This window comes from Danio aesculapii, chromosome 20, assembly GCF_903798145.1.
Source record: "Danio aesculapii chromosome 20, fDanAes4.1, whole genome shotgun sequence".
NCBI lineage: Eukaryota > Metazoa > Chordata > Actinopteri > Cypriniformes > Danionidae > Danio > Danio aesculapii.
Window position 1 is genome coordinate 39,866,449 of NC_079454.1, and position 27,354 is coordinate 39,893,802.

General features: G+C 33.9%; 3 protein-coding genes and 1 non-coding gene across 4 annotated transcripts in view; 2 read left to right on the forward strand and 2 right to left on the reverse strand.

Annotated features, from left to right (window-relative positions):
• The window catches only part of cad (carbamoyl-phosphate synthetase 2, aspartate transcarbamylase, and dihydroorotase), a 36,173-nt gene extending 32,461 nt beyond the window's left edge, over nucleotides 1-3,712 (reverse strand). The window contains 2 exon segments of the mRNA XM_056480621.1: nucleotides 8-147; nucleotides 3,273-3,712. Of these exon segments, the coding sequence (XP_056336596.1) occupies nucleotides 8-147; nucleotides 3,273-3,366 (234 nt within the window). The 5' untranslated portion in view covers nucleotides 3,367-3,712.
• Nucleotides 3,713-7,455: 3,743 nt separating this feature from the next.
• Nucleotides 7,456-11,708, reverse strand: si:dkey-221h15.4 (uncharacterized protein LOC563950 homolog). Its single transcript, XM_056445593.1, has 6 exons — nucleotides 11,220-11,708; nucleotides 9,379-9,513; nucleotides 9,152-9,251; nucleotides 8,916-9,060; nucleotides 8,706-8,831; nucleotides 7,456-7,786 (listed from the first exon to the last, which is right to left on the reverse strand). The coding sequence occupies exons 1-6, from the start codon at nucleotides 11,565-11,567 to the stop codon at nucleotides 7,669-7,671; spliced, it is 972 nt and encodes a 323-aa protein (XP_056301568.1). The 5' UTR covers nucleotides 11,568-11,708; the 3' UTR covers nucleotides 7,456-7,668.
• A 1,080-nt stretch (nucleotides 11,709-12,788) lies between these two features.
• On the forward strand, nucleotides 12,789-12,860 carry trnaa-ugc (transfer RNA alanine (anticodon UGC)). Its single transcript has one exon. It is a non-coding gene; the product is annotated as a tRNA-Ala (tRNA).
• A 173-nt stretch (nucleotides 12,861-13,033) lies between these two features.
• ift172 (intraflagellar transport 172) overlaps nucleotides 13,034-27,354 on the forward strand; it is a 70,212-nt gene continuing 55,891 nt past the window's right edge. Inside the window, exons 1-16 of the mRNA XM_056481526.1 lie at nucleotides 13,034-13,179; nucleotides 13,431-13,574; nucleotides 13,712-13,824; nucleotides 14,508-14,547; nucleotides 14,947-15,012; nucleotides 15,103-15,182; nucleotides 15,383-15,470; nucleotides 16,017-16,231; nucleotides 16,582-16,705; nucleotides 18,288-18,383; nucleotides 18,473-18,634; nucleotides 22,192-22,245; nucleotides 22,402-22,505; nucleotides 23,176-23,261; nucleotides 26,051-26,163; nucleotides 26,244-26,411. Coding sequence (XP_056337501.1) covers nucleotides 13,141-13,179; nucleotides 13,431-13,574; nucleotides 13,712-13,824; nucleotides 14,508-14,547; nucleotides 14,947-15,012; nucleotides 15,103-15,182; nucleotides 15,383-15,470; nucleotides 16,017-16,231; nucleotides 16,582-16,705; nucleotides 18,288-18,383; nucleotides 18,473-18,634; nucleotides 22,192-22,245; nucleotides 22,402-22,505; nucleotides 23,176-23,261; nucleotides 26,051-26,163; nucleotides 26,244-26,411 — 1,692 coding nt within the window. The 5' untranslated portion in view covers nucleotides 13,034-13,140. The remainder of the gene's footprint in view (nucleotides 13,180-13,430; nucleotides 13,575-13,711; nucleotides 13,825-14,507; nucleotides 14,548-14,946; nucleotides 15,013-15,102; nucleotides 15,183-15,382; nucleotides 15,471-16,016; nucleotides 16,232-16,581; nucleotides 16,706-18,287; nucleotides 18,384-18,472; nucleotides 18,635-22,191; nucleotides 22,246-22,401; nucleotides 22,506-23,175; nucleotides 23,262-26,050; nucleotides 26,164-26,243; nucleotides 26,412-27,354) is intronic.

A 27,354-nucleotide genomic window follows, 5' to 3' on the forward strand; every position in this document is an offset into this window, starting at 1 on the left:
AAGAAACCTTGCTGAGTCCAAACTCTCCATCTTCATCTTTTGGAACACCATAATTGCCAATCATCGGGTACGTCAGAGTTAGTATTTGGGACTTGTAAGATGGATCTGTGAGTGCCTCCGGATAACCCACCATTCCTGTCTGGAAAACTGAGGACAGACATTTTAAGAGATAGGAGGAGGAATGTCAAGAAAGCATGGGTCAGTATAAGATTCTGACGGTATGATAACTTTGGATAAAAATATTACAATTTCACAGTATTGTGATCACTGTACTAAAATATGTGCTTTTTAAATGTCTGGGTAAAAAAACAACAACTTTTCCCCCATTGAACACAATATATTTTATTTTAAGAAACATTTCAAATATTTTGAAACAGTAAACGTCAAATAAAGCTGTGGTCACACTAGAGATTGAGCTTTCAAAATTGTGCGACGAAAAGGGGTGGGATTAAAAAAGATGATTAGACATTTTAAAAACCTGAGCGATTGGTCCATGTTTAATATTCCTGTTCAGAGAGATCATGTTTTGATCCTCAATTGGTCTCATGCAGTCAAGTGATGCAACTTCGCAGGTCAGAGTTTACCAAGCTTGAACTTTCCAACGCAGCGAATTGCAAAACTTGTTGGATGAGCTTGTGTTTCCGGTCTGACGCATTCACGTGCGTATTAAAGTAAGTCTATGGGGAGAAAAGTCTGGTGTAACCGCAGATTAAATCTTTGACTTCTGCTATCTTCATTAGTTTCAAAAACAGATTTATTTACAACTTGAAAAAGCTTCTTTGATATATTTCTTTCTGGATATAAAGTAAAGCCACTGCACTGTTCAGGTCTCAATTATGCTCGGATGTTGGTGCACAATTAATTTGTTTTTAAATGTTTGTTGAATCATGGGATGACCAGTAGCTTCTGATGTGATTTTCTGAAGTAGTTGTAAAAATTTGCATATAGGAACACTATAACAGAAAGTTTTGTGGTTTCAAAACCTTGACTTTTCCAAACCACAATAAAGCTTGAAACCGGTTATCATCCTATGCCTAATGTCAAAAGTAGTACATGAATAACCCAATTGGTACATTAATATGTACCAATATGAATAACCCAATCCCTTTTTCCCCAGAATTAAATGAGTCTCTCATTTTTATATACCTGTAAATATCTTCACTACATACTTTGTAGTGGTTCGTGCATTTGTTTTGACCCCCTTTGAACTTTTTTTTCTTTTTTAAATATTTCCCAAATGATGTTTAACAGAGCAAAGAAATTTTCACAGTATGTCTGATAATATTTTTTCTTCTGAGGAAAGCCTTATTTGTTTTATTTCAGCTAGAATAAAAGCAGTTTAAAAAAAAATTATTTTAAAGGTCAAAATTATTGGCCCCTTTAAGTAATATTTTTTTCAATAGTCTACAGAACAAACCATCGTTACGCAATAACTTGCCTAATTACCCTAACCTGCCTAGTTAACCTAATTAACTAGGTTAAGCCTTTAAATGTCAAGTTAAGCTGTATAGAAGCGCTTGAAAAATATCTAATAAAATATTATTTACTGATAAATAAATCAGTTATTAGAAATGTGTTATTAAAACTTTTATGTTTAGAAATGTGCCGGAAAAAAAAATTTTCTCCACTAAACAGAAATTGGGGGAAAAATACAGAGGGGCTAATAATTCAGGGGATTTAATAATTCTGAGTTCAGCAGTAAAAATGCAGAAATGGGTCATTTAATATTTCAATCAAATCAATATTTAAAACAGGGGTGCCCAAACTTTTCCTTTTGAAGGGAAAAATATTTTTATTAAGGGCCAAAAATACTTGATTGGGGGCTGTAGGTCAAAGGTAAACACCATACTGTATTACTTAAAATTTTCCATGAACAATTTCCTAATATTTAAAAGTAACTACAAAACAGTACTCTAAATGATATTAACTAATGTGAAATTTGACAAGTTTTATAATGAAATGATTACAGCAAAAACATAATCCCATTAACAACACAATGGATTTCATTGCGACATACATTAAGCTGCATGCCTTTGATTTGATCCCAGATGTCTTGTGCATTGTATTGACATTTAAAAAATTCTGATTCATTTACAAAACAAATTACAAAATAAATAAAAGGTCACATTATATTTGAAATGACAAAATCTGTCATTGATATTCGCCAAAAATCAACCCTCCCCATCATTCACCCTCTCGTTTCAAATGGGATAGTGGGCCAAATCAGAGGTTAGCATATTTGTTAAAATGTACAAATATAGATATAAAAGCTTTTAATGTTTATTTTATATACAGTGACAAATGTGTTACATTATAGTTGTAATTTGCCAACTATTATTGTAAAGGTATTTAGCTTTTATTTCATTCTGAACATTAGAATGTGTCCTGTTAAATTAGGTTCTTACCCTGTGCAAGCTTTTGTTTTTTTTGTCTTTCTAGAAAGCAATCAAAAATGTCCTTCAGTGAGTTTTTACACAACAAACTCCAAACTATTAGCAGTAGTTTTACATTTTTATACTTTGCCACTTCAACCCACTAAGTTTTCTAGTCATTTAGAAAATTAACAGAACTATGATCAATTACTTTAAATATTTCCATAAGTACAGGTCAGAATTTTTTTTTTCATTTGTACACAAACATATTTGTTATCTATTATGAGACCAGCACACTATTTCCCCCATAAATACCATTTCACCCACTAATATTTTAAAAATAGCTAATAAATATCCTAATACCTTAAATATCACAAAGATGAAATGTGATTTATTTATTTGAGGCATTTAGACATTTTGCTTAAAAGCACACATGCATATGATGTTTTCCCACACAAAACGTGTTGATACTTTTGTGCTTCAGAGACTTGAACAACTTTATGAATTCCTCTAAAGGTGTTCTTATAAACAATATTAAACAAAACACGACATAAAAAAATCATATGGTAAAGTCACCAACTAACTAACGTTTTATCAAACTGCACCACAAAGTAAACACTTCTCTAAGTGTTCACTAACGTTACCTTTTTAACTAAAACGGTGATCCTAAAACAATGCCTGTGACGTCAGCCATGTGGCGCACACATGCCCTACGAAGGGGCTACTTTTGAGTGTTCCCTTTTAAAACATTTAGCGCGAAATCCAACACGTGTAACTTCCGGCTCATCAGGTACATATTTATCGGTCACGCTTTCCGGTAAGAGGACAGAACAAGTGTGCCATACGGAGAGGTGCTAACAGGGACACATTTTATTCCAGTGCTTCTTAAATTTCACTTACCAACTTCACCAGACACTGAAGATGCGGCACCGAACAGACGGCCTTTAAATGTCGTCCCGTCCTCCAATACTAAAGATGCCATTTTCAGCGACATGACTAAACTGTTCGTAGTTCTAAACGCAAAGCGAATATCTAGGGTTAACAAAAAGTAAATTAGAGTCGAACTGAATGACTTAGGTTTCTCCCTTATCGCCGAAGTTTCCCCACGTGAAAAGCACGCCGCGCAAGGTGATGTTCACCCGGATGCGGAGTAAATAAATGCGCCTTTAGATGTTGTTGTTGTTGTTATCTAGGCCAAATAGCATGTTGTCCCTGGTGTAGAAAAATGCTCATTGGTCGTTATCGATGTTTTTGAGGTGGTTAAAATCAAAAAGTGGTCCGGGTCAATGAAGAAAAGTCCACGCTCTGCTCCAGCAACAGTAGCGTGGAGCCGTGCGTGAGCGCTCCGGCTGCTTTTATACGAGCGTCAAAAGCTGTGCGTCAGGAGCACGTCACGGAGGAGGGGTAAGATCTGCTGGCCTGCTGTAAAGGCTTCATTCATAAATAAAGAAAAGTAAGACTTCGCTTCTAATATTGATGATATTTAAACGGTGTGTTGTGGAATACGTATTTTATACTTAAAACGGCTTATATTTGATTTACAATTACAACAGTGATATTGTGAAATATTAATAACAGATACATGACAAAAAAAAAGAACAAAGAGTGCCAGGGTGATAGAAGGTAAATAAAAATAATAACAGTACAAAATAAACTAAGAAATAAAACAAACACACACAAAAAGCATTGGTTAAAACTGATCAATTGAAGTCATGACAGCCAACAGAGGATTCCACTTGATCTTATATTCTTTATCAATGGGTTATTTACACAATTTATGATGACATAGCAGTCAAAATAGGACAAATCAGCTCATGTATGGGACAAATTCTGGACCTTTATCAGTGAGGGGTGGGTTTTTCTAACCACCTGAACCCCCCCTGGCAACTGGCCTCCAAATGTATAGTATAAATTGCCTTTCTATTAGTACTTTGTTGATACTAGTACAAAATTTATTTATCAGTTCCTTATAAAACAAAATAAAACAGGTTTTTTGTTGGAAAATTTACACTCATAATTAAGAAAATTATTCAACAAAATAAATAATTGATAACAAAAACTGCAAAGAAAAAAAGTACCTTTTCTTTAATAAACACAAAGGCATCATACCAAAGTTTTTAAAAATAACCACAGTGCCAAAAGATGTGGGGTACAGTTTCCAACTACAAAGAGCAATTTATATCAATTTCCTTTTTAAATTTACTGAGAAAATGTTTAACCAGATAGAATTTATGAATGTGTGACACAGTGGCTCTTCCCATGTTCTCGTGGGTTTCCACCGGGTGCTCCGGTTTGCCCCACAGTCCAAAGACATGCGCTATAGGTGAATTGAATAAACTAAATTATCCATAGTGTATGTGTGTGAATGAGTGTTTATGGATGTTTCCCAATACTGGGTTGCAGCTGGAAGGGTTTCTGCTGTGTAAAACAAATGCTGGATAAGTTGGCAGTTCATTCCACTGTGGTGACCCCAGATTAATAAACAGACTAAGCCGAAGAAAAATTTATGAATTAGTTATAGTTACAAGATACTGTCAATTATTATTTATCAGTAATAGGAAATCTTATGAGCTACATCGTCAACTTTAGTATCAAAGGGCTCTTCAGAAAAAAACATTCTAATATAATATATTAAATATAATATAATATATTATATAGCGTAAAAGGCATTGATTATTATAAATAAAGTTGCAGTCAGTTCACCATTATATACAGGTTTCATATATACATATAAACATAATATACAGCATACATATAAACAGGGTGCGAAACTTTTTCGGTAAGTTTGTGTAATGCATGCTTCAGCCATTCATGTATTTACTTTTAATTACATCTAGTTTATTAATAAAAATGTATTTAAGTTTTCAGCGTTTTGAGGGATATTTAGCGTATTCTGACCTACAGTATTCTCTGATTAGCTATTTCTGATGTTACTGTAGCTTAAACTACAAATGGTATTATGCATCTAATTTGACTTTACCTTCAGGCTAAATATAGATTCAAACAACAATTTTACGAGAAAACAAATAGTTGTGAACACAATGTCTATTGGTGCTCTAGATCACCCAATTTCCTAAAATATACTGATTGGCATGATTATTCTTTCACAATGGTTGGTCAAGAGTATATTTATATTTTCTATTATTTTAATTATTAACATTATTATTTAAAAAAACAGATCAGAGTGAAATATTTCTCAGTATTAAAGGACTGAGCCCCCGCCCCCCTCCCCCCTCCCATTTTGACGTCCATCAGGGGGATTTAGCGTTAATTAGGGGGATCAATTCCCCCAAACCCCCTTGTAAGTTGCACTGTGCATACACATTTTACACAGGTTTCTTATTTTTGTGCAAATGTGGTTATGTTCCTATAAAAAGCTGTGTAAGTTTTTTCCTTTAAAAACAAGCTTTTATTTGTCAAAAAAGTCATTAGAACCATTTAATTTCAAATAAATGTTTTTATTTTGAACTCTATTTGTCAAAGAATCCCAAAAAGTAAAATGTATTATTTTCCTCAAAAATATGAAGACATCAGTGTCAGTTTCAACACTGCTACTAATAAGAATCATTATTAATGAATGAGCACTAGTAATAATTATAACAAATCAGCATATTAGAATCATTTTTGAAGAATTATCTGAGACTGAAGTATAATGATCCGCAGGAATAAAATATATTCACACAGCATTCTTTTTTAAATTTACCTAATAGTTCAGAATAGTATTTACTATTCTTAGGCTAGGTTTTTATGTCATTTTCCATCAAAGAAAAGCTTATAATGAGCATTGAAATTAATTTGTGATAAATGCTTATGAATCTGGAGAAAAAACAAGTCTTAAGTATGATCTTGGTTAAGTACTGTCATAGCTCTTTGTAGCCTAAAACTGAAAAAAAAAAAACCTGGAAGACTTTGATCATGTCATTGCTGTTTTCATGTTTATTTATGTTTGTTCATGTGATACAAGGATTTCCCAACTTTTTTTTTCAGTCGAACCCCTTTGACAAAAATGTTTACTTAAGAGTCTCCCTGAGATTTAAAGTTAATATTTGAATAATTTATCAACACATTTGCAAAATCCGCAGCAGTCATATGTTGGTTATTAGTCATGCAGCATAACAAATATAATATTTAAATTATGGTTGCTCAAATGTTAAAAAAAAACAAATCAAATGATCATCAATTAATTATTAGCTTTTTATCAACTCAAAGCACCCTAGATCTTACGTTCATCTTACAGTTATTTTACATGAGGGGCAGCACGATGGGGCAGTGGGTAGCACAATCGGTGGTTCGAGCCCCAGCTGGCTCAGTTGGCATTTCTGTGTGGAGTTTGCATGTTCTCCCCCTGTTCACGTGAGTTTCCTCAGGGTGCTCTGGTCTCCCCCACACTCCAAAGACATGCGGTACAGGTGAATTGAATAAGCTAAATTGGCTGAAGTGTATGTGAGTGCGAGCAAGAGTGTGTGGGTGTTTCCCAGTGTTGGGTTGTGGCTGGAAGTGCATCCGCATAAAACATATGCTGGATAAGTTAACAGTTCTTCCATTGTGGCGACCCCAGATTAATAAAAGGACTAAGCCGAAAAGAAAATGAATGAATGAATTTTACATGATTTCTGTTCCATGAGGTTGAAAATAAAAATAAAATTATAACTCAATCCAAATGTATGTTGAAAATCAAGTTAAACCTGTGAAGGCAATCTAAAAATAGCTGCCTGAAATAAGTAATCTTGATTCAATTATTGACAACAACTTTCATCATGTAATGTGTTATCAGTAACAGACTACAAATTGCATGTAATCTCCCTAGGTCTGGGTAAATTACTTACAAAGGTGTAATCTGTTACTGATAACAAATTACATGTTGAAAGTTTACAGCAATGTAATTCAAAGTTGTCGTCAGTAATCTAATCTAGAGACTACTTTTGATTATATATACTTTAAGATAATTTCAACCCAAGTGTAACAACATTTATAATCACAGAAGCCATTTTTGGTGTTGACATTTTCAGATAAACATCATTTACTGCTATTTAATAATTTGTATTTTTTATCATTTTTGGTCTCACAATGAATGTCACAAATGTCAGGCTTTACTATATTTGTGGTAATCACACACACTGACAAATAAAGTATGCATGCATGTAGGCTATGGGGAATAAAAAAAACTGAGAAAACATTTCATACAGCTTTAAATCAACTAAACTTACTTCAGATTCACTTTTAACTGGGGTTTTGCAACTTCTTGCTAGTTGTAATAGACAAGAGGGGTTTGCGGATCACTGACGCTGTCATTTCTTTAGCGTTGAGGTTTTCTGTAGCTGATGATGGGTACAGGATCTCCTCTAAAGTGGTCCATTAGATCCATCCCACCAAAAAAGTTCACAAAGATGATCCCCAGTTTGGCAGGCATGAAACTATATAAACACACAGGTCAAGTTTATTATAGTTATTAAATAGTTAATAGTTATTGTGGGCATTTATTACATGTTATCTATTAGTTAAATATTGATTTAAATAGTTTTTTCTTTTATCTGTGAAACACAAAAAGGAAATATTGTGAAGAATTCTGGAACACACTGACATCCATAATAGTAATAAAATATGGCTACCAGTTTTCACAACTTTTCAAAATATCTTATTTTGTTCAGCAGAAAAAAAAAGAATCTCAGACAGGTTTGTAACAATTGGAGGATGAGTAAATGAAAATTAATTTCCATTAATATTTAATATGTTTTAAATTTAATTTAACATTTAATTGAAATTTTAATACATTTTTAATTTATTAATTTAATTTATTACAAATTTTTATTTAATTGAACAACAAATCTAACCTTTTAATTTCTTTTAACATTTTATTTACTATTTAATTTAACATTTATTTTAACAATTTAATATTTAATTTAATTTAGCATTTTAATTTGACATTTAATTTAACATTAAATTTAATATTTATTTGTAATGTAATTTAATTTAATATTTAATTTTTAATTTAATTAAAAATTTAATTAATTTAACATTTAATTAATTTTAATTTAACATTAAATTTAATATTAAATTTTTTATTTAATGTAACATTTTTTAACATTTAATTTTAATATTTAATTTATTATTCTATTTTATTTAACATTTAATTATTTAAATTTAACATTTAATTTTTTTGTTAAATCTAACATTTAATTTAACATTTAATTAAATTTTTTTATTTAGTATTTAATTTAAAAATTATTTTAATTTAATTTAACATTTAATTTAATTACGTTGCCTAAAGGCATGAGGATTAATAAAGTGATAAATAAACAGAAATATTCAGAAGTATTCAGAAGTCTTAAATACCTCTTAAGTGCCATCAAAAAAGACAGACTTGATGGTAACAACAAGTACATCTTCTCCTGTAGTATGGCATTCACAATCTGTTTTGCTGCATGTCTCTGATCCAAGACTGGAAGAAAGAACGGTCTCCTTAACAAAGATAAAACATCAACGTTATTTCATCATCAGAGCACTCATCTCTAATCAGATTTCATAGAAACTGTGCTGACTTACTTAGTTTGACATCCGCCAAACATTTTTGTATTAATTAAATAAGGACACACTATTGTTGTTTTGATCCCTTCCTTTTTAAGCACAATCAGCTCCAGTGCAACAGATTCTGCAAATCTCACTGCTGCAGACTTGCTTGCACAATAGTCTGTGGATCAAATACATGTTGTTGGTGCTACTTTTTAAATGACTTTTGAGCGAATCTAGATTTGAGATTTCATTCAGGATAATTAATGTACCTGCAAGGCCATTCATTGCAAATAAGGCTCCATGGCATGCCACACACACCAGGTGCCCGTGGTTTCGTTCCAACATTGCTGGGAGAAATGCCTTGTAAGTCTGTGAATTCAAACATCGAGAAGCTTTTGAGATAACAGTGAGCTCAGTGTTCCCATAACATAAAAACAGTTGATATAATAAAGAGTTTAAACCAGAGAAAACACTGATTTTATTTATTTATTTTTACCCAGAAATGAGCAGCAGCATTGACCCGTAGCGTTCGTTCCACCAGACTGTCAGGAGCTTCAAGGAAAGTGTATTTTCCTGATACCATTCCTGCATTGTTGACCAAGATTGACACATCTCCAACCTCCCTTTTAACCTGTAGAAATGTTTTATGAATAGACGAATGTTGCAGGGATATGCTGTGTCAAATTTAATTGACCAAAGTAATGCTATACAGTATACAGCTGAAGTCAAAATCATTCGCCCTCCTGTGAATTTCTTTTTCTTTTTTAAATATTTATCAAATGAACAGAGCAAGGAAATTTTCAAAGTAATTGCTATAATATTTTTTCTTTTGGAGAAAGTCTTATTTGTTTTATTTCGGCTAGAATAAAAGCAGTTTTTAATTTTTTAAAAACCATTTTAAGGTCAATATTATTAGCCCCCTTAAGCAATATTTTTTTCCAATTGTCTACAGAACAAACCATCGTTATACAATAACTTGCCTAATTACCCATTACCCTGATTTATTTTATCTTTGCCATGATGACAGTAAATAATATTTGACTAGATATTTTTCAAGACACTTCTATACAGCTTAAAGTGACATTTAAAGGCTTAACTAGGTTAATAAGGTTAACTAGGCAGGTTAGGGTAATTAGGCAAGTTATTGTATAATGATGGTTTGTTCTGTAGACTATCGGAAAAAAAAATAGCTTAAAGGGGCTAATAATTTTGACCTTAAAATGGATCATAAAAAATTAAAAACTGCTTTTATTCTAGCCGAAATAAAACAAAGAAGACTTTCTCCAGAAGAAAAAATATCATTTGAAATACTATGAAAATTTCCTTGCTCTGTTAAACATCGTTTGGGAAATATTAAAAAAGAAAAAAAAATCAAAGGGGGGCTAATAATTCTGATGACAACTGTAGGTGAATTGGGTAAGCTAAAATGGCCGTAAGTATGTGTGTGAATGAGTGTGTATGGATGTTTCCCAGAGATGGGTTGCAGCTGGAAGGGCATCCGCTGTGTAAAACAAATGCTGGATAAGTTGGCGATTCATTCGCTGTGGCGACCCCAGATTAATAAAGGGACTAAGTCGAAAAGAAAATGAATGAATGAATATAATGTATTAATTTTGATCATAACAGATTAAAATGGGTCGCTTTGTGATGTACTTTTAAAGGATTCTAATTAACATGTATTATACATTTTATTAATTGTAATACTAATAAAAAGTTTATTTTCTATAGAGCCTTTTTAGTGCTCATGGATGCTTTACAATAAAAAGTATAAGAGAAAAAACAAACAAACAAACAGACTAATAATACATAAAAGGAAAAACAAAGACAAGAGAACAAATATTATTATTTTTTTTCGACTTAGCCTCTTTATTAATCTGGGGTTGCCACAGCGGAATGAACCACCAACTTATCCAGCAAATGTTTTTACACAGCGGATGCCCTTCCAGCTGCAACCCATCACTGGGAAATACACTCTCATTCACACACTACAGACAATTTAGCTTACCCAATTCACCTATACCACATGTCTTTGGACTTGTGGGGAAAACCAAAGCACCCAGAGGAAACCCACACGAATGCAGGGAGAACATGCAAACTCCACACAGAAATGCCAACTGCCCCAGCCGAGGCTCAAACCAGCGACCTTCTTGCCGTGAGCCGACAGGACTACCTACTTCGCCACCGCGTCGCCAGAGAACAAATAGCAAAAAGGAAACAAACAACAGCTACAGAGCTTAATGATGGTAACATTCAGGAAATAAGTGAGAATTAAGAAGAGTCTTTTTATTATTTTAATATAAAGACTCATGCAAATTATTTCTTTTAATTACAAATTACCACTTCAGCAACTCTGTAGACCTCACTCCTCCGGCTGCAGTCGCATGTATAGGCATAAACACGCACATCCAATACTTGCTTCAACTCTTTGGCTGTCTTCTCCAGTGCCTCCGAGTTTATATCCCACAGGACTAATGTTGCTCCATAGTGTCCAAGTTCTTTGGCAATCAGTTTTCCAATCCCATTTGCAGCCCCAGTCACCAAAACAATCTCTCCCTCAACATCTTTCTTGCAACGTGGAATAAAGAGTCGAACGAAGGCTTCAAATAAGTAAAAGACAGCTCCAAGAATTAGCTCAAAAATGTCTTTTATGAACCAGAGGTTGTGCAGTATTTTCTCAAAGCCCATAATGACGATGTTTGTAGTCTTGTTGGAAGAGAAATCTGTTTTCACGTTGCTTAGGTGATTCTTTTTAATGCAGTTCAGTAAATCTGGATCTCAAGTACAGCTTGTTCTGGTTCTTTGTATGTCAGACCTCCGTCTGTTGGTGTCCAGTCACAAAGCTTTGTTTGACCTGTCACCCAGAGTAAATCAGAGTTAATTTTAGAAGTTGCATGTGGTCACATTATAGTGATGTCACATGTATGAGGTTATAATTTTATCATGAGGAATTTTTTGCTTGATTAGTGTGTATATTACAATTAAGGAAAGGCTATCGACGATCACTTATAAATTCTAGTTTTCCCTGGATTTATAATTTGGTTTTGAGTAAATTGTACACTGTCAAAAAGTTGACTCAACTTAAAATTGTAAGGCAACTTGTTGCACAGCATTTTTGAGTTGACTCAACTTTCAACCCAAGTACTGCATATGACTAAACTCAAAAATGTCCTGAAGCTGGTTGCCTTAAAATTTTAAGTTGAGTCAACTTTTACAGTGTATGTTTTGCTCTATTCAGAAAACTTATGTTTGTCGATGCCATTTAGATTTTATAGAGCATTTTTTTTCCATTTAAGGTAAAAAAATGCCATCTTTTCATATATTTTATGCTTTACAACGTATGCTTAAATTCAGAAGAGCTAAGAAATCAATTTTAGGTGGAATAACCCCGCACTGTAAAAAAATATGAACAATTAGTCATGACAGCATATGTTTTTAATTCATTGTAACTTATTAAACTTAGTTAATCATGTTCTAACTTCATTTTATAAGTTATGTTTGCTGTTTTAAGTCAGTTTTGCGAAAAAATAAGTTCAGTGGACTCATAAGGTTAATTTTATTCAGCTTAAAAATTTAAGGCAACCAAGATTTTTTTTAAAGTGTCATAATTAATAATGAACAATGTTAATGAGTTTTTCTGACTGATTATCATTTATAATGCTTTAAATGACAATAATATTTTATTTTAAATTGAGAAGACATTTTTCACATATTTATGCAATTCAACTAATATTTAGATTTTGCTCAAACCCAACTGTAACTCAGAATCAATCAATCCGACGCGAATATTCCCGAATATTTTCCAAGTTGTCTTTTAAATTTTCTCAATTCGACGATTTGCTAAAACAAACACTTCTCAGTTGTGTCATGCATGTTTATTTACCTCTTCGGAAGTAATATGAACAGGAAGGGGATGTAGCTCAGTGGTAGAGCGCATGCTTTGCATGTATGAGGCCCCGGGTTCAATCCCCGGCATCTCCATATCTGTTTTTTTGTATGAAGTAAAGTTAGTATCTTAAACATATCACACATCGCTACATTCAGCTATTCTTTAAATGTTGAAAACATATTTCTCGAAACAACGACATTAGAGAAGTAAACCACGTGTCGTTTACGTAACTACGTCATACGCTCTTTCCTTGGCGACGGTAACCACGGAGAAAGCTGTGTTTACCAAAATGTCTGCAGCCTGACAACTATTATGGCCATATCAAAAAATACGTTGTTATATCTGCACTGAGTCTTACTATAAACGTGAAGTATGCAGCTCAAGTACCTGAAGACTCTTTTAACACCCCAGGTAAAATATTGACGACGATTTAGCGATGCTAGCTAACGTTAACTAGCTCTCGGCTGTCCGCTATTTGTAGTCATGATGACTCTTATTAGCTTAGCAATACTACGAAGATTGTGTGTCTTGTCTGAATTTATCTTGGGCGTTTATGTTGTGTAAAGAAATAGCAATAGAGAGCATATTCTGTGTGCTGTTTGAATTTCAGCAAAATGATCCCAAGACTCTACATTAATGTGTCTGTTATGTCGTTTCTTTAGGATGGAGCAGCTAAAGTCACCTGTATGGCTTGGGCTCCAAACAATGCTAAGTTTGCAGTGTGCACTATTGATAGAGTGGTTATATTGTATGATGAGCAGGGAGAGAAAAGAGACAGGTTTACCACAAAGCCTGCAGACCCAAAAGTAAGCTCTCATTTAATTTTATTTGTATTTTTATATATAAAAAAATAATGTGTCCTCCAGATGTGCTTAATTTCGTATCTAAATTTGGCAATGCATCCAGGAAAAATGATAAATTAATTGCATGTAATTTGTTGCAGTACGGAAAGAAAACCTATGTGGTCAAGTCTATGGCATTTTCCCCTGATTCAACCAAGATAGCAGTTGCTCAAACCGACAACATCATATTTGTTTACAAAATTGGAGAGGAGTGGTGGGTATCTCAGAGAACAGTTATTAATTAATTCACATGTTCTATTGATGTCAATAACAATGATAAGCTCTCGACTTTTTTTACTCTATATTGATCTAAGAGCCAATCACACAGCAGAAATGTTCAACAATGGGAATCTAAAAGTGTGTTGATATTAGTGATGTACTGAATTTTTGGCCACCGAAAATTTTACGGCGGAAAATATGATATGCCATTTAATAGACGCTCTAATTTTTGTCGCTTCAGTCATTGTTGGGGTACTCTTTTAAATCTGGAAGCAATGACTTGTATCGAAATCTATATCATTATCGTTCAATTTGGAAAATAATTATAGAGACTACATTTTTGCCATATCGCTCAGCCCAAGTTATACTATTTCATTAACAATTGACATTTTATATTCACAAAAGTTATTTGAAAAATTAAAGTAGACACTTTGCTTTCATTAATATGTCACTTTTGTAATTTTAAGCTGATGCAGACATCAACATATTTTGGTTGGTTTTCAGTGTTGTTTTATTTTAGTCATATGCAACAAATTCAAATCAAATAAATTGTTCACTATTTGCCATATTTCTAGTAATATTTTCATTTCAGTGAAAGTGAAAAGCTGTGCAATACCCTAACCACGATTTGCATTATCATGCTGTTTTAATTTTTAAATCAAATGTGTTCTGTTTCAGGGGAGATAAAAAGGTTATTTGCAACAAATTCATTCAAACAGTGAGTATTTTGATAAATATTAAAATTAGGGCTGCACAATATTGTAAAAATCTAAAATTGCAATGTATTGTTTGAATGCGATATATATTTCGATATGAATATAATTTCACCAGGTGACTTGAATAACTTTTGAAAGATTTCATTCATTTAGATGCTTTATGGTTATCTGGCCTTACAGTATTCAAATACAAAAAATTAAACGATCAAGCTTAAAGTAACTTGGTCGTCATTGTCTAAATAATTGTATATTGGAAATAATCTAATCCTGCGATGTGACTATTCCGGAGACACACTTTGCTATGTTGATGATCAAACGATATATTGTTCAGCCCTAATTAAAGCACATCATTGGCAGAAGTGTCACATATTTTGTGCATTTATTTTGCTCTTGTATTCTAGAGTGCTGTTACATGTCTAGTTTGGCCGTCTGAGCATGCAATTATATTTGGACTAGCTGAAGGAAAAGTAAGTGTGCTACATTTTCTATGCTTTGGACTTAAGCAGAATTTTCTTTTTTGTCAGCGTTCATTTTGTGAATGTTGTTATCAATTTTAGGTTCGACAAGCCAATACAAAAACAAGCAAGTCCTCAACAATCTATGGAACTGACTCTTATGTTGTCTCACTAACCACAAAGTATGTATACTTATTTAAAAATGCATTATTTTGCATTCATTTTTTTCAGTTTTAATTTCATTTTAATAAATGTAAATTTAAAAAATCTAATATTTATAAATGAGTTTAATTATCTTTTTTTTTTCAATTTGAGTATTAGTAATTGTTGTACTTTAAATTTTTTTTACAACAATTCTGTTTGTTTTTGATAATTTTCACAGTGTATTAGGAAAGGGAATCCTCTCAGGTCACGCAGATGGAACGGTGGTTCGGTATTTCATTGATGATGAAGGATCTGGTGAATCTCAGGTAAAGAACTGTTTTTTAATATATATTTAAAGGTTCCATGAAATAAAAAAATATTTTTTACATGTCAGTATCAGTATTGTTAGTTTTTAGGATATCTATAAGCTAGTGTGCTCCAAAACAGTGACAAGATTCACAATTAGAAGATATAAAACTGATATAAACATGTAGGGCTTGTAGTTTGCAGTCCACCTAAATGGATCAACAGTTTTTGACCTCCCGTCATATTTCAGTTTCTCTTCAAATCATGACCTATCAAATACTCTCTAGTATCTGACGTACCTCTCCCCCTTCAAGATGCATCACATCTGATCCGCTGGCAGAGTGGTGATAAAGCAAAACGCTATTGGCTGTTTTATAAAAACTACTATTAACAGTTTCGGTCGAGATTATGTAAAATTGCACATGTCAAAGTACTTAACGGGACCTTTAAATACATAAAATACATGTGCATTTAACACATGCATATATTAAAATATTACATCTTCAAGTAGTGAAGTGACTGCTGATTTTAATGTTTTTTTTTTTCTGAATGATGATTGATAACAGGGCAAACTGCTGACTCATGCATGCCCACCATATGCCTTAGCATGGGGCACAAACAGCATAATTGTAGCTGGATGCGATAAGAAGATTGTGGCCTATGGGAAAGAGGGCAGTATGATTCAGACATTTGATTACAGCCGGGATCAAGCCGAAAAGGAATTCACAGTGGCAGCATCGAGCCCCAGTGGCCAGTCCATAGTTGTAGGAAGCTTTGACAGGTGAGAAAGCAGAACAATGTCCCTAAAATGAAAATTAGATCATTGTTTACTCTCCTACATGTGGTTTTATTTCATTATAAGTTTCTTTCCTCTGTTGAGCTTAAAAGAAGATATTTTGAAGAATGCTGGTTGCTGGGACCCATTGACTTCCAAAGTAGGGGAAAACATGTACTGTATATAGAAGTCAATGGCTCCTAGCAACCAGCAATCTTCAAAAAATCCTCTTTTGTGTTCAACAGAAGAAAGTAGAAGGATTAAAACAACACAAGGGAGAGTAAATGATGAGATAATTTCTCATAAATGTTCAACCATTTTAATGTTTAACCAATATAGATCTTGTTTTTGTGTAGATTGCGTGTTTTCAATTGGAGTCCTCGAAAAGGCACATGGGATGAGGCTTCTCCCAAAGAAATTCCAAACCTGTACACCATCACTGCTCTCTCCTGGAAAAAAGATGGCTCTCGGCTTTCTGTGGTCAGTCTCTACAGCCAGTGTGATTAAGATTAAAAGCTGCATAAATTAAAACATCTTTTTTCTGTGCATGTACAGCAGGGGTGTCAAACGTACGGCCCGCAAATTAATTTAATACGGCCCGCGAGACGATTCTGTAAAGTGTAAAAATGAGCTGCAATTATTTAATAAAAGAAACTGCTGTTCCAATTGTGTCCACAGGAATGCGCAATAGCAAACTGTTAATTTCATCTGATCCAGAAGCCTGAATCAACGTCATTTTGACAGCCTTCTTAGAGAGAAAGACCTCATCTATACCCTGTCATACCACACTGAGGTGTCCTCACGAGGAAACGTAACTATTTAACGTTTTGTCAGTTTAGTAGCTAATTCGTACGAGTTCAGTTGAATAAAAATGTACGATTTGAAAAAGGAGGCGAGGCACCCAACCACACCCCTAAACTCAACCATCATTGGTGGATAATCAAATCGTACTAAATTGTATGAATGATATCACACAAATTCATACAAATTAGCCACTATGTTTGGAACCAAATATCTTTGTGAGCAAGTTTTTTCTGTAATGAGCATAAATAAAAGAAGTTGACTGCCACTCAGGATGTGACGCCTGATATTATGCGCTGGTGAAAGCTAAAAAATGCCAGGTATCAAGAGTCAAATAAACTATGCAACCTCACTTAAAGTGCTGCATAAGACACCCTGAAATAGTTCTATATGTATGCATAGAGACTCCCGGATGCCCGCAAACGAATGATAACCTCCCGTCTCACCCCGTTCCCGCCCCCAGCAAATATGTTGCACACCCCTCTCCCCCCACCTGTCGCATACGTCGCTGCACAGTTTGTTTTCAAGTTACATATACCATCATTTTACCAGTCCGGCCCACTTGTGAACAAATATTACTCCATGTGGCCCCTGAGCTAAAACTAGTTTGACACCCCTGATGTGCAGAAACCTGTCTTCACCAAAGTGACTTGAACGATGGAAAATTTAGAAACTTGAAAAGACAGTTTTCATAATTTAATTTCCATTGTTTATAGTTTGTAAAAAAGTCATAATAAAATAATAATAAAAGGGCTGTTGAAATATAATGTTAAGGTTCAGCTTTTCCACTTGGGACAATGGAAAGCAGAACTTGAATTATATTCATTATATTCTAATTTTGTGTAATACTGGAATTTTTTAAATCTTTAATCCATAATCATTAATATTGAAACAAATGAAGGCTTGAAATATTTCACGTTATGTGTAGTGAACTAAAATAACTCACAAGTTTCACTTTATGAAACAAATGGATTTTTTATTGATATTCAAATTTTTTGTCACATACCTCTATATACTCTAGCATAAACTAAGAATAAACAACAATCGTACAGCCTTTATTAATCATAGTTTAACATTTACTAATACATTGTTAAAATTATCTTTATTTACATTAAGTAGCATTAACAAAGATGAATTTATACTTTAATAAATGTTTTGTTCATTGTTTGTTTATGTTATTAAACACATTAACTAGCATTGACTAAAGGAACCTTATTGTAAAGTGTTACCGAGATTGTATGTGATCATTTGTAAATTGCAGGGCACTCTGTGTGGAGGTGTCGAGATGTTCGACTGCTGTCTCCGCAGGAGTGTTTACAAAAACAAATTTGAGATGACATACGTAGGACTAAGTCAGGTGAGCTTTATTTTTAGACATGTTTAGTTTCAATCATGTTCACATCATGGATTGCAAGTTCTCTAACTTTGTCTCCTAAAACTTTCCAGGTGATTGTGAAGAATTTGTCCACTGGCACACGAGTAGTGCTGAAGTCTCAGTATGGTTATGAGATAGATGAGGTGAAAGTCATGGGGAAGGATCAATATCTTGTGGCTCATACCTCTGACACGCTGCTTCTGGGAGATCTGGTGTCCAACAAACTAAGTGAGGTAGGTTGATTAGTTTAAATGGAATGGACGTTTTTTTAAATCTACATTTTCTACTATTTTTTTGACATTTTTTATTTTGTATTAAAATAATTAATGTTCACGGGCGACGCAGTGGCGCAGTAGGTAGTGCTGTCGCCTCACAGCAAGAAGGTCACTGGTTCGAGCCTCAGCTGGGCCAGTTAGCGTTTCTGTGTGGAGTTTGCATGTTCTCTCTGCGTTCGCCCGGGTTTCCTCCAGGTGCTCCGGTTTACATTTTCTACTATTTTTTTTACATTTTTTTGACATTTGACATGTGGTACAGGTGAATTGGGTATGCCAAATTGTCTGTAGTGAAACCCAGAGATGGGTTGTGGCTGGAAGGGTATCCGCTGCGTGAAACATGTGCTTGATAAGTTGCCAGTTCATTCCGCTGTGGCGACCCCGGATTAATAAAGGGACTGAGCCAAAAAGAAAATGAATGAATGAATAATTAATGTACAATGTGCTTTCCTGAAGGAAATACAAACACAGTAATTTAAGAGCAGGTCTTTAAAATATTGCCTTACAATTTTGATTCAAGTAAACAACAGAAACAACCTTTAAAAATGACAAATGTCTACTTTTTTTTTAAAGACATATTTCATCCAAAAATGTGACCTTGAACCACATGTCTTATGTTGCACTGGTATATTTTAGTTATTACCAAAAATACATTGAATGTGTCAATTATTTTTATGCCATACATCAATAGAATATAAAGTAAAGATCATATTCCATGAAGATAGTTTGTAAATGTAAATATATCAAAAGTAAATTTTTTATTAGTAATAATCCATAATATCAATATTGATAGTAAAATGTATTTTGACAACTTTAAAGGGGATTTTCTCAATATCATTTTTTTTCTTCTTTTTTTTTTATTTTTTATTTTTTTACTTTTTTTCAGTGCGTTAATCTTGTCAACAATATTATTCAGAAGGTCATGATTCAAACTTCATTGTCTCCATTGCACAAGAAAATAACATAGATTTTGGACATGACGTGAAACAACTAGAATATAAGAATTGAAAAAGTATTTGAGTCACACAGAGGAGGTAATCTGAATAAAAGATTATTTACTATATTATACAAAGAGAAGCATTCTGGATTAATAAATTAAAATCACTTACACAAAGAGCAATGAATGAGGAATTGCACCTTTCTGCGTTTCTTTTAATGGTTTGTTGTTTAGCTATAATATTGTGAATCATGGGTTTTGAAGATGTAATGATACAAATAATAAGATGAAGATGTATTTTTAATGTTTTGGACTGTCGGAATTTCATTGTATTGATGTAGACATGAATAAGTGAATAATGCTAACTGATACTGTATGTTATTTTCCTGCGCAAATGAGACAATGATTTTAAAGGTGAAGGTAAATAGTTCTTGTGTGATTAATAACAGTATTGAAATGAAAATGAGATTTTTTTGAGTGGCCGTCTAACTAATGACGTAAAGTGATTGACTGTAAAGGGTGGAGTGAGAGGACTGTGTCACTCACTGAGGAAGGCATTGTTCCAGAACGTCTGTTTTATATCACCTAAGAATGTAATATAAAAGCTATACAAAGTAAATTATTTAATGAGTGTGAATCATGACCTTTTGAACAATAGTTGTATCTCAGCCAAATATTGCCCTATTCGAACAAACCATGCATTAATTATAGCTTAAATATATAAAATTATGGTTCAGAGTGTCATGTTAATGTCAATTTATTCAACCTCAGGCCAGGTAGAACACTTGAGATGTTTTTTAGCTGAACTCATGGTTTCTGTTATTCTTAAAAGTCAATAGGTGCTGTCATTTGAGAGTCAAATACTGCAAATAAAAGCAACACAAACCTGCGATTCCTGAAGATACTTTGAAGTCTTATGAACTGAAGTCATAGGTCTGTGCTCTCTTCTTTCAAGATGCATTAATCAAACATCACACATGCAGCATGCAAGAAAAGAGAAACAATTAAATACTAGCCATTCGTTTAAATATCATCCACAGCACCCCTAAAGAAATGGTAAGGGTTATACTCTAACACATATTAAACCTATTTAACATTATTAAAAGTACATAAGCTCAGTGACTGATGTGGTTTGCATTGAGTCACAGTTCTGACTTTCATTTTCAAACCGTTTGCTAGTTATTTTATTTTCAAGATCTGAGGTGAATTATTTTCTGATGTTTTCAGAAATATGGCAATTAATTCATTGTATAATTGTATTCAAACTCACATTGGTAGCATTTAACACTGAATAAATCACATGATCTGTATATGAGGTGATCATTTTCATAGTAGTAAAAGCTATTTTACCACCGCAACGTCGCAGAAATAGAAACCTTTGCGCATGTCTGTCGCAGATGTTGAGAATAAAAACTCCTTTTCACATTATAAAGACAGCTTTTAGTGCCAGTGTTGCCAGATTGGGCGGTTTTGAATTTGGTTGTGCAGGTAAAAAAATGGCAAAGGTGGGTTGACCAAATTTGGGTGGTGTTGAACCGTAACTTTTATATGCAACTTATTTACAAAACATAACTATGTGCTCCTACTCCATTCAGTTAGTAGTGACCAGTGCATAGCGCAAACCGTGTGTGCCCACCCTCAAGAGGAGGTAAAGAAAAACCGTATCAAAATCTGACTCCCCGGACAAATCTGACTCCCCTTCGCAGGCATCATGCAGCGCCTACAGTTAAACTCACAGCAGTTTATGACACTTTTAGCAATAATTTTTTTCCACAATTGACATCAAGAACAAACATAGAAGCGTTGTCTGACTGACAAGCAACACCAAATTATGTTCAAAAGAATTTAAAATGCCAAATAAGACGAATTTATACATTTCGAAAGTAAAACGTACTCTAACATTAGTGCAGTGTGTGGGTGAGAGGGGAACAGTGTTTCGATGTGATCTGCTTATATTGTGGTTCTGCTACTGCTGTTGTTGGTTGCTGTATGGTTAAAAATTATTAGTTAAAGTAACTAGGTTAATTTCGATGTAAAATGTTTATTTTTTTTGCGTCTTGGCAGGCTTTTAGGCTTCTTTTAGGTCAGATATATGTGGAAACACTGTTTATTGCATGTTGTGGTGCCACGTCGCATGTAGATCAGAAATGATGTCAAAGTGACTGGACACTTGCATTTGATGAGTTTTATGGGAGTTTCAGACAAACATCTTTTTTAATTTAGAAAAAAAGACACTTAATCTAACAGAATTAGATCATTTTAGGTAACCTATTCACATAAAATTCTATCCTTCCTGGCAAATGTTCTGTTTTAGCATACTCAATGTCTCTATCGGGTTGGACCAAAGTTTAAAATGTCTAATTAAAAGTTCAAGGGCTTTCATGGTTCACTGTGTTAATCCATGTTTAATTGAGTTCCCAAAGTGCTCTTATGAGAGTTGGGAGAAAGTTCAGTGTGACAAACAGGATAATGCTGAAGAGCTTGGCTGTGACTCGTCTTCCTTTTTCTGTGTAATGTAGTGGAAAGCAAAAGGTGATGAGCATGTTGTATTTCAGTAAACAACACTGCTTTCTCATTACAGGTGGCTTGGCAGGGCTCTGGGGGAAATGAAAAGTTTTTCTTTGAGAATGAAACGGTACAGTTTGTTTTATTGATATTATTGTGTGTTATTAAGATACTTCAGTTGTTTACGAAAATGATGCCAAGAAAATGACTGGGTTTAATGAATTGTCCTAGCTGATTTAATTAAAGTGGCTGCTGTATAATTGTAAACTGCTTTATTTCCGGGTAGGTGTGTATGATTTTTAATGCTGGAGAGCTGGCACTGGTGGAATATGGAAGCAATGACATCCTGGGATCTGTTCGAACAGAGTTTATGAACCCACACCTTATCAGGTCTGTCATCTTTTCAGTTTGGCAAAGTAAATTTTAAATAATTGACTTTTTTAATATTAATCTTGTCATAATAACTGACTAACTTTTTTATTAAACCTTTTCTATTAAAATATTATATTGAAATATAATTTACATAAGCAAATGATACATATATTTTAATAATAGTAATTTAAGAAAATATTAAATTATTATATATAGTGATATATATTTTTTATATATAATTTATTGTATACTAATATTTCTATTTCATGATAAATATATATATATATATATATATATATATATATATATATATATATATATATATATATATATATATATATATATATATATATATATATATATATATATATATAATTTTTTTTTTGTGCTTCAGCAATAAACTGTCAAACATTACCCAGATAAACATGCCTAGCCATGCCCACTAGATGGCGTGATTTACCTTATGTTCGAGAGTTGGCCTGGTAGTCACTCTGCTCTAAAAAGCTGCTTTTGCTGTTGATAAATACAGCTGGCTTTTAGTGAGAAGTCCTAGTCATTGTGAATCAGCATTCATGTATAAAGCCTGTCAGGTGCTGTCAGAATGCAGTGCTTGGTTCCTCTTGATGGAGCACTGACAGGTCCCTCAGCACCCACAGGAACTGTTTATTCTTGGTTTGTGCGTTTGCAGTGTGCGTTTGAATGAGAGGAGGCAGAGGGGAGTGGAGGAGAACAAAAAGTTGGCCTACCTGATTGACATCAAAACTATTGCTATCGGTAAGATGTTGCCCATTACCTCTGGTAGGGGTATAATCACACGCTAACATTAAATCATGATAATTATAATAGAATGATAGTAACACATAGTCATTGATGATAATGTACAAACAGTTCATTTGCGAAAACATAACTAAGTTTTTATGAATTTACATAAATCAATTTCTGTGCAAATGTACTCTTCATTGCGCAATGATTTATGAAAATTCATGAAAACGGAGATATGCTTTTGCACATGAACTCTTCATACAGAAAAAAATACTTTTTTTCAACTCTTATAGCTTGAGAATGTGTTGCGAAAATACAGATCAAAGGGATAGTTCACCCAAACATGAAAATGTACTTAATATTTACTGACCCTCAAGTGGTTCCAAACCTTTATGAGTTTCTTTATTCTGTTGAACACAAAAGAAGATGTTTTGAAGAAAGTTGAAAACCTATCCGGTTGTTAGTTCTGACGTCACACGACACAGCTTCTGGGTTCAATCGCATTCACTCTAACTGTATGGGGAGACTCAACAAATTATACTAATAAACATTTACAAAGTGCTGTAATACTTTCGAAAAATCATGATCGCAGAATACACTCACCGGCCACTTTATTAGGTACACCTTACTAGTACCGGGTTGGACCCACTTTTGCCTTTAGAACCGCCTTAATCCTTCGTGGCATAGATTCAACAAGGTACTGGGAATATTCCAGACATTTTGGTCCATAATAACCTGATAGCATCACACAGTTGCTGCAGATTTGTCGGCTGCACATCTATGAAACAAAAATCTCCCGTTCCACCACATTCCAAAGGTGCTCTATTGGATTGTGCTCTATTGGATTGATCTTCTATTCAAATTTTCTATTGTCCAATTTTAGTGAGCCTCTGTAAATTGTTGCCTCAGTTTCCTGTTCTTACCTGACAGGAGTGGCACCCGGTGTGGTCTTCTGCTGCTGTAGCACATCCACTTCAAGTTTAGACGTGTTGTGCATTCAGAGATGCTCTTCTGCTTACCTTGGTTGTAACGAGTGGTTGTAACGAGTTACTGTTGCCTTTCTGTCAGCTGGAACCAGTCTGGCCATTCTCCTCTGACCTCTGGCATCAATAAGACATTTGTGCCCACAGAACTGTCGCTCACTGGATATTTTCTCTTTTTCTGACAATTCTCTGTAAACCCTAGAGATGGTTGTGCGTGAAAATCCCAATAGTTCAGCAGTTTCTGAAATACTCAGACCAGCTCGTTTGGCACCAACAACCATGCCAAATTCAAAGTCACTGAAATCACCTTTCTTCCCCATTCTGATACTTGGTTTGAACTGCAGCAGATCATCTTGACCATGTCTACCTGCCTAAAAGCATTGAGTTGCGGCTCAGTTGTAGAAACTTGCGTTAATAAGCAGTTGGACAGGTGTACCTAAAAAAGGGATGTATATACACCCATGCCTATTATCAGATGGCCAGAAAGTGATAAATATTTTATAAATTGTTAAAAGATCGGTGTCTGTGATGCAGCAAAGACTGTTCTGTACACAATGATTTTGTAAGAAGTTCACTTTAATGATAAAACTAAAAAGTGGTCATAAAAGACCATTTTCTCAATTTAATTGAGTAACATTAAACAGTCGACAGACCTGGAAACAGTATTAAATACACCACAAGGTAACAAGCTGATAACCATTGAATTCTATAGTAGGAAAAACAAATACTATGGCAGTCAATGGTTTTCAGCTTTCTTCAAAATGTCTTCTTTTGTGTTCAGCAGAAAAAGGAAACTCATAAAGGCTTTAAGCAAGTAAGGGGTGAGTAAATGATGACAGAATTTTTATTTTTGGGTGAACAATTTCTTTAACTCGCTCATTACATCTATAGAGTAAGTTAAAAAAATACACACATTTATATGAAATTACAGTCACATTAGCTCATAAATGGCAGTTTCAATTTGTTGACATCCGCAGTTTAATGACACAAAGTCATCGGTGGTATTGATTATGTAATGCTCTAAATGGGACGTTGTCTCCACATGACCCATTATTTGATCCCATGGGGAAATAATAATTTGAGGGACAGTAGGAAGGTGCATTGATACTGAGTTGGCTTGGACATTACCTTTCAATTAGACGGCGACCCTGCTGTGTCATCATCACGGCCCTCTTCCTTCAGCAGCTACCGCTAGCCATCTGCCACGGCTCTGACCACTTCCTGTGCTAATTAAGTCCTGGCATGCTCCCTCCGTCCTGCTTGCCTTGTTTCTTCTTCAGGTGGTGAAAATGAGAAACAACTTTCATCCAATTTATTTTCCTCTGACAGACAGCGGAGTGCTTTTCCCCCTCACTGATCCATGTGCTTAAAACCTGTTCAGAAAGTGCAAATTGGAAAGTGTTTTTCCTCTCTTTCTCTGCCCCCCCCCCCCCTCCATAAGTGATGCTTCCCATCAGAATGGTTATTTGTGAACAAAAAGCCAGAAATGCAGGGAAGCGTCACAGAACGTGATTTATGAAAGACTCATTGATTTGTTTTTGTTAGGGCGCGGATGTACGGAGTCTGTATGAAAGGCAATGCCTCGTTTTTTTTTTTTGGTGCTTGTCTTTGTGGATATGCGTGACGATGACGTTCATGACAGAAAATGGAGCTATTTTCAAATTTTTTATCGTTCTGTTTTTTTGTGTGTGTAACATACTTATCCGTTCTTTTAAAACATTGTCTAAATGCCTCATACTGTTTACAAGTTCTATCTGTAACGCTCAATGAAAAAAAAATAATCTCCCATGATCCTTCTCTCTTGCTGTTTTTCCTCAGTGGACCTGGTGGGGGGGTATAATCTAGGCACAATAAGCCATGACTCCAAGATAGACTGGCTGGAGCTTAATGAAACGGGCCGTAAACTGCTTTTTAGGGACAAGAAACTCAGGGTAAGGGGTGAGCCTTGTCATTTAAGCTCTAATATTTTGTATCAAATTATAGTGATTTATCCCTTTTTCTTCTCATTCAGCTCCACCTTTATGACATAGAGAGTAGTGTGAAGAGCACCATGCTGAGTTTCTGCCCTTACGTTCAGTGGGTACCGGGCAGTGATGTTGTTGTGGCTCAGAATAGAGGAAACCTATGTGTTTGGTACACCATCGACAGCCCAGAGAGGGTCACAATGTTTCCCCTTAAGGTGAGCTAAAGTTGCAGAGTGAATACTGATTTTATTATAAACGTTATGTTAAAGGGAAAGTTCACTCCAAAAAGAATATTCTGTTATGTTTTAGTGATCCTCTATTTGTTGATACTAGTATCTTTTCCATTAAGTACTACTTATTAATTAGATACTAGTGCTTATTCATTAGATACTAGTGCTTTTTAAAAAACATACTAGTGCTTGCTCATTAGACACTAGTTCTTATTCTTTAGGTACTAATACTCATTAATTAGATACTAGTACCCATTAAATAAATACTAGTACTTATGTATTAGATACTAGTACTTATTCATTAGATACTAGTACTTATTAAGTAGATACTAGGTCTTATTTATTAGATAGTACTTTTTTAATAGTGACTAGTAACTATTCTCTTGTAACGAGTAATAAATTAAAATTTTTCCATTGATTTCTATGGGATCTGTCATTAAGATATTCTGAATGATTTTGAGATATTGAGTTTTAAAGTTTTTGCATTCCATATAGCAAACAATATGTGTGTAACATTTGTTTTTTAAATAAAAAGTCTTTTAAAAAAAATAAAATAAGTTTAATAAAAACTTATAAAAAACATTTCATAATGTAAACAAGTTGTCATTTAATAAGAATATGTCTTTAACTCAATTTTGACAAAAATGTCAGATAGAACCTTATAATTCTAAGGCGACAAAGTATGTATTCCAGCTGGGACTACTGCATATTTTTATGTACTCGAAGTTAATCATTAGGTACTAGTATCTATTAATTAATTAATAGATACCAGTACCTAAGTATTGGATACAAGTACTTATTCATTAAGCACTGGCACTTAATCATTAGATACTAGTATTTATTTACTAGATACTAGTATTTATTAAATAGATACTGGTACCAATTCAGTAGATACAAGTAATTACTAGTAAAATACTAGTAGTTTTTC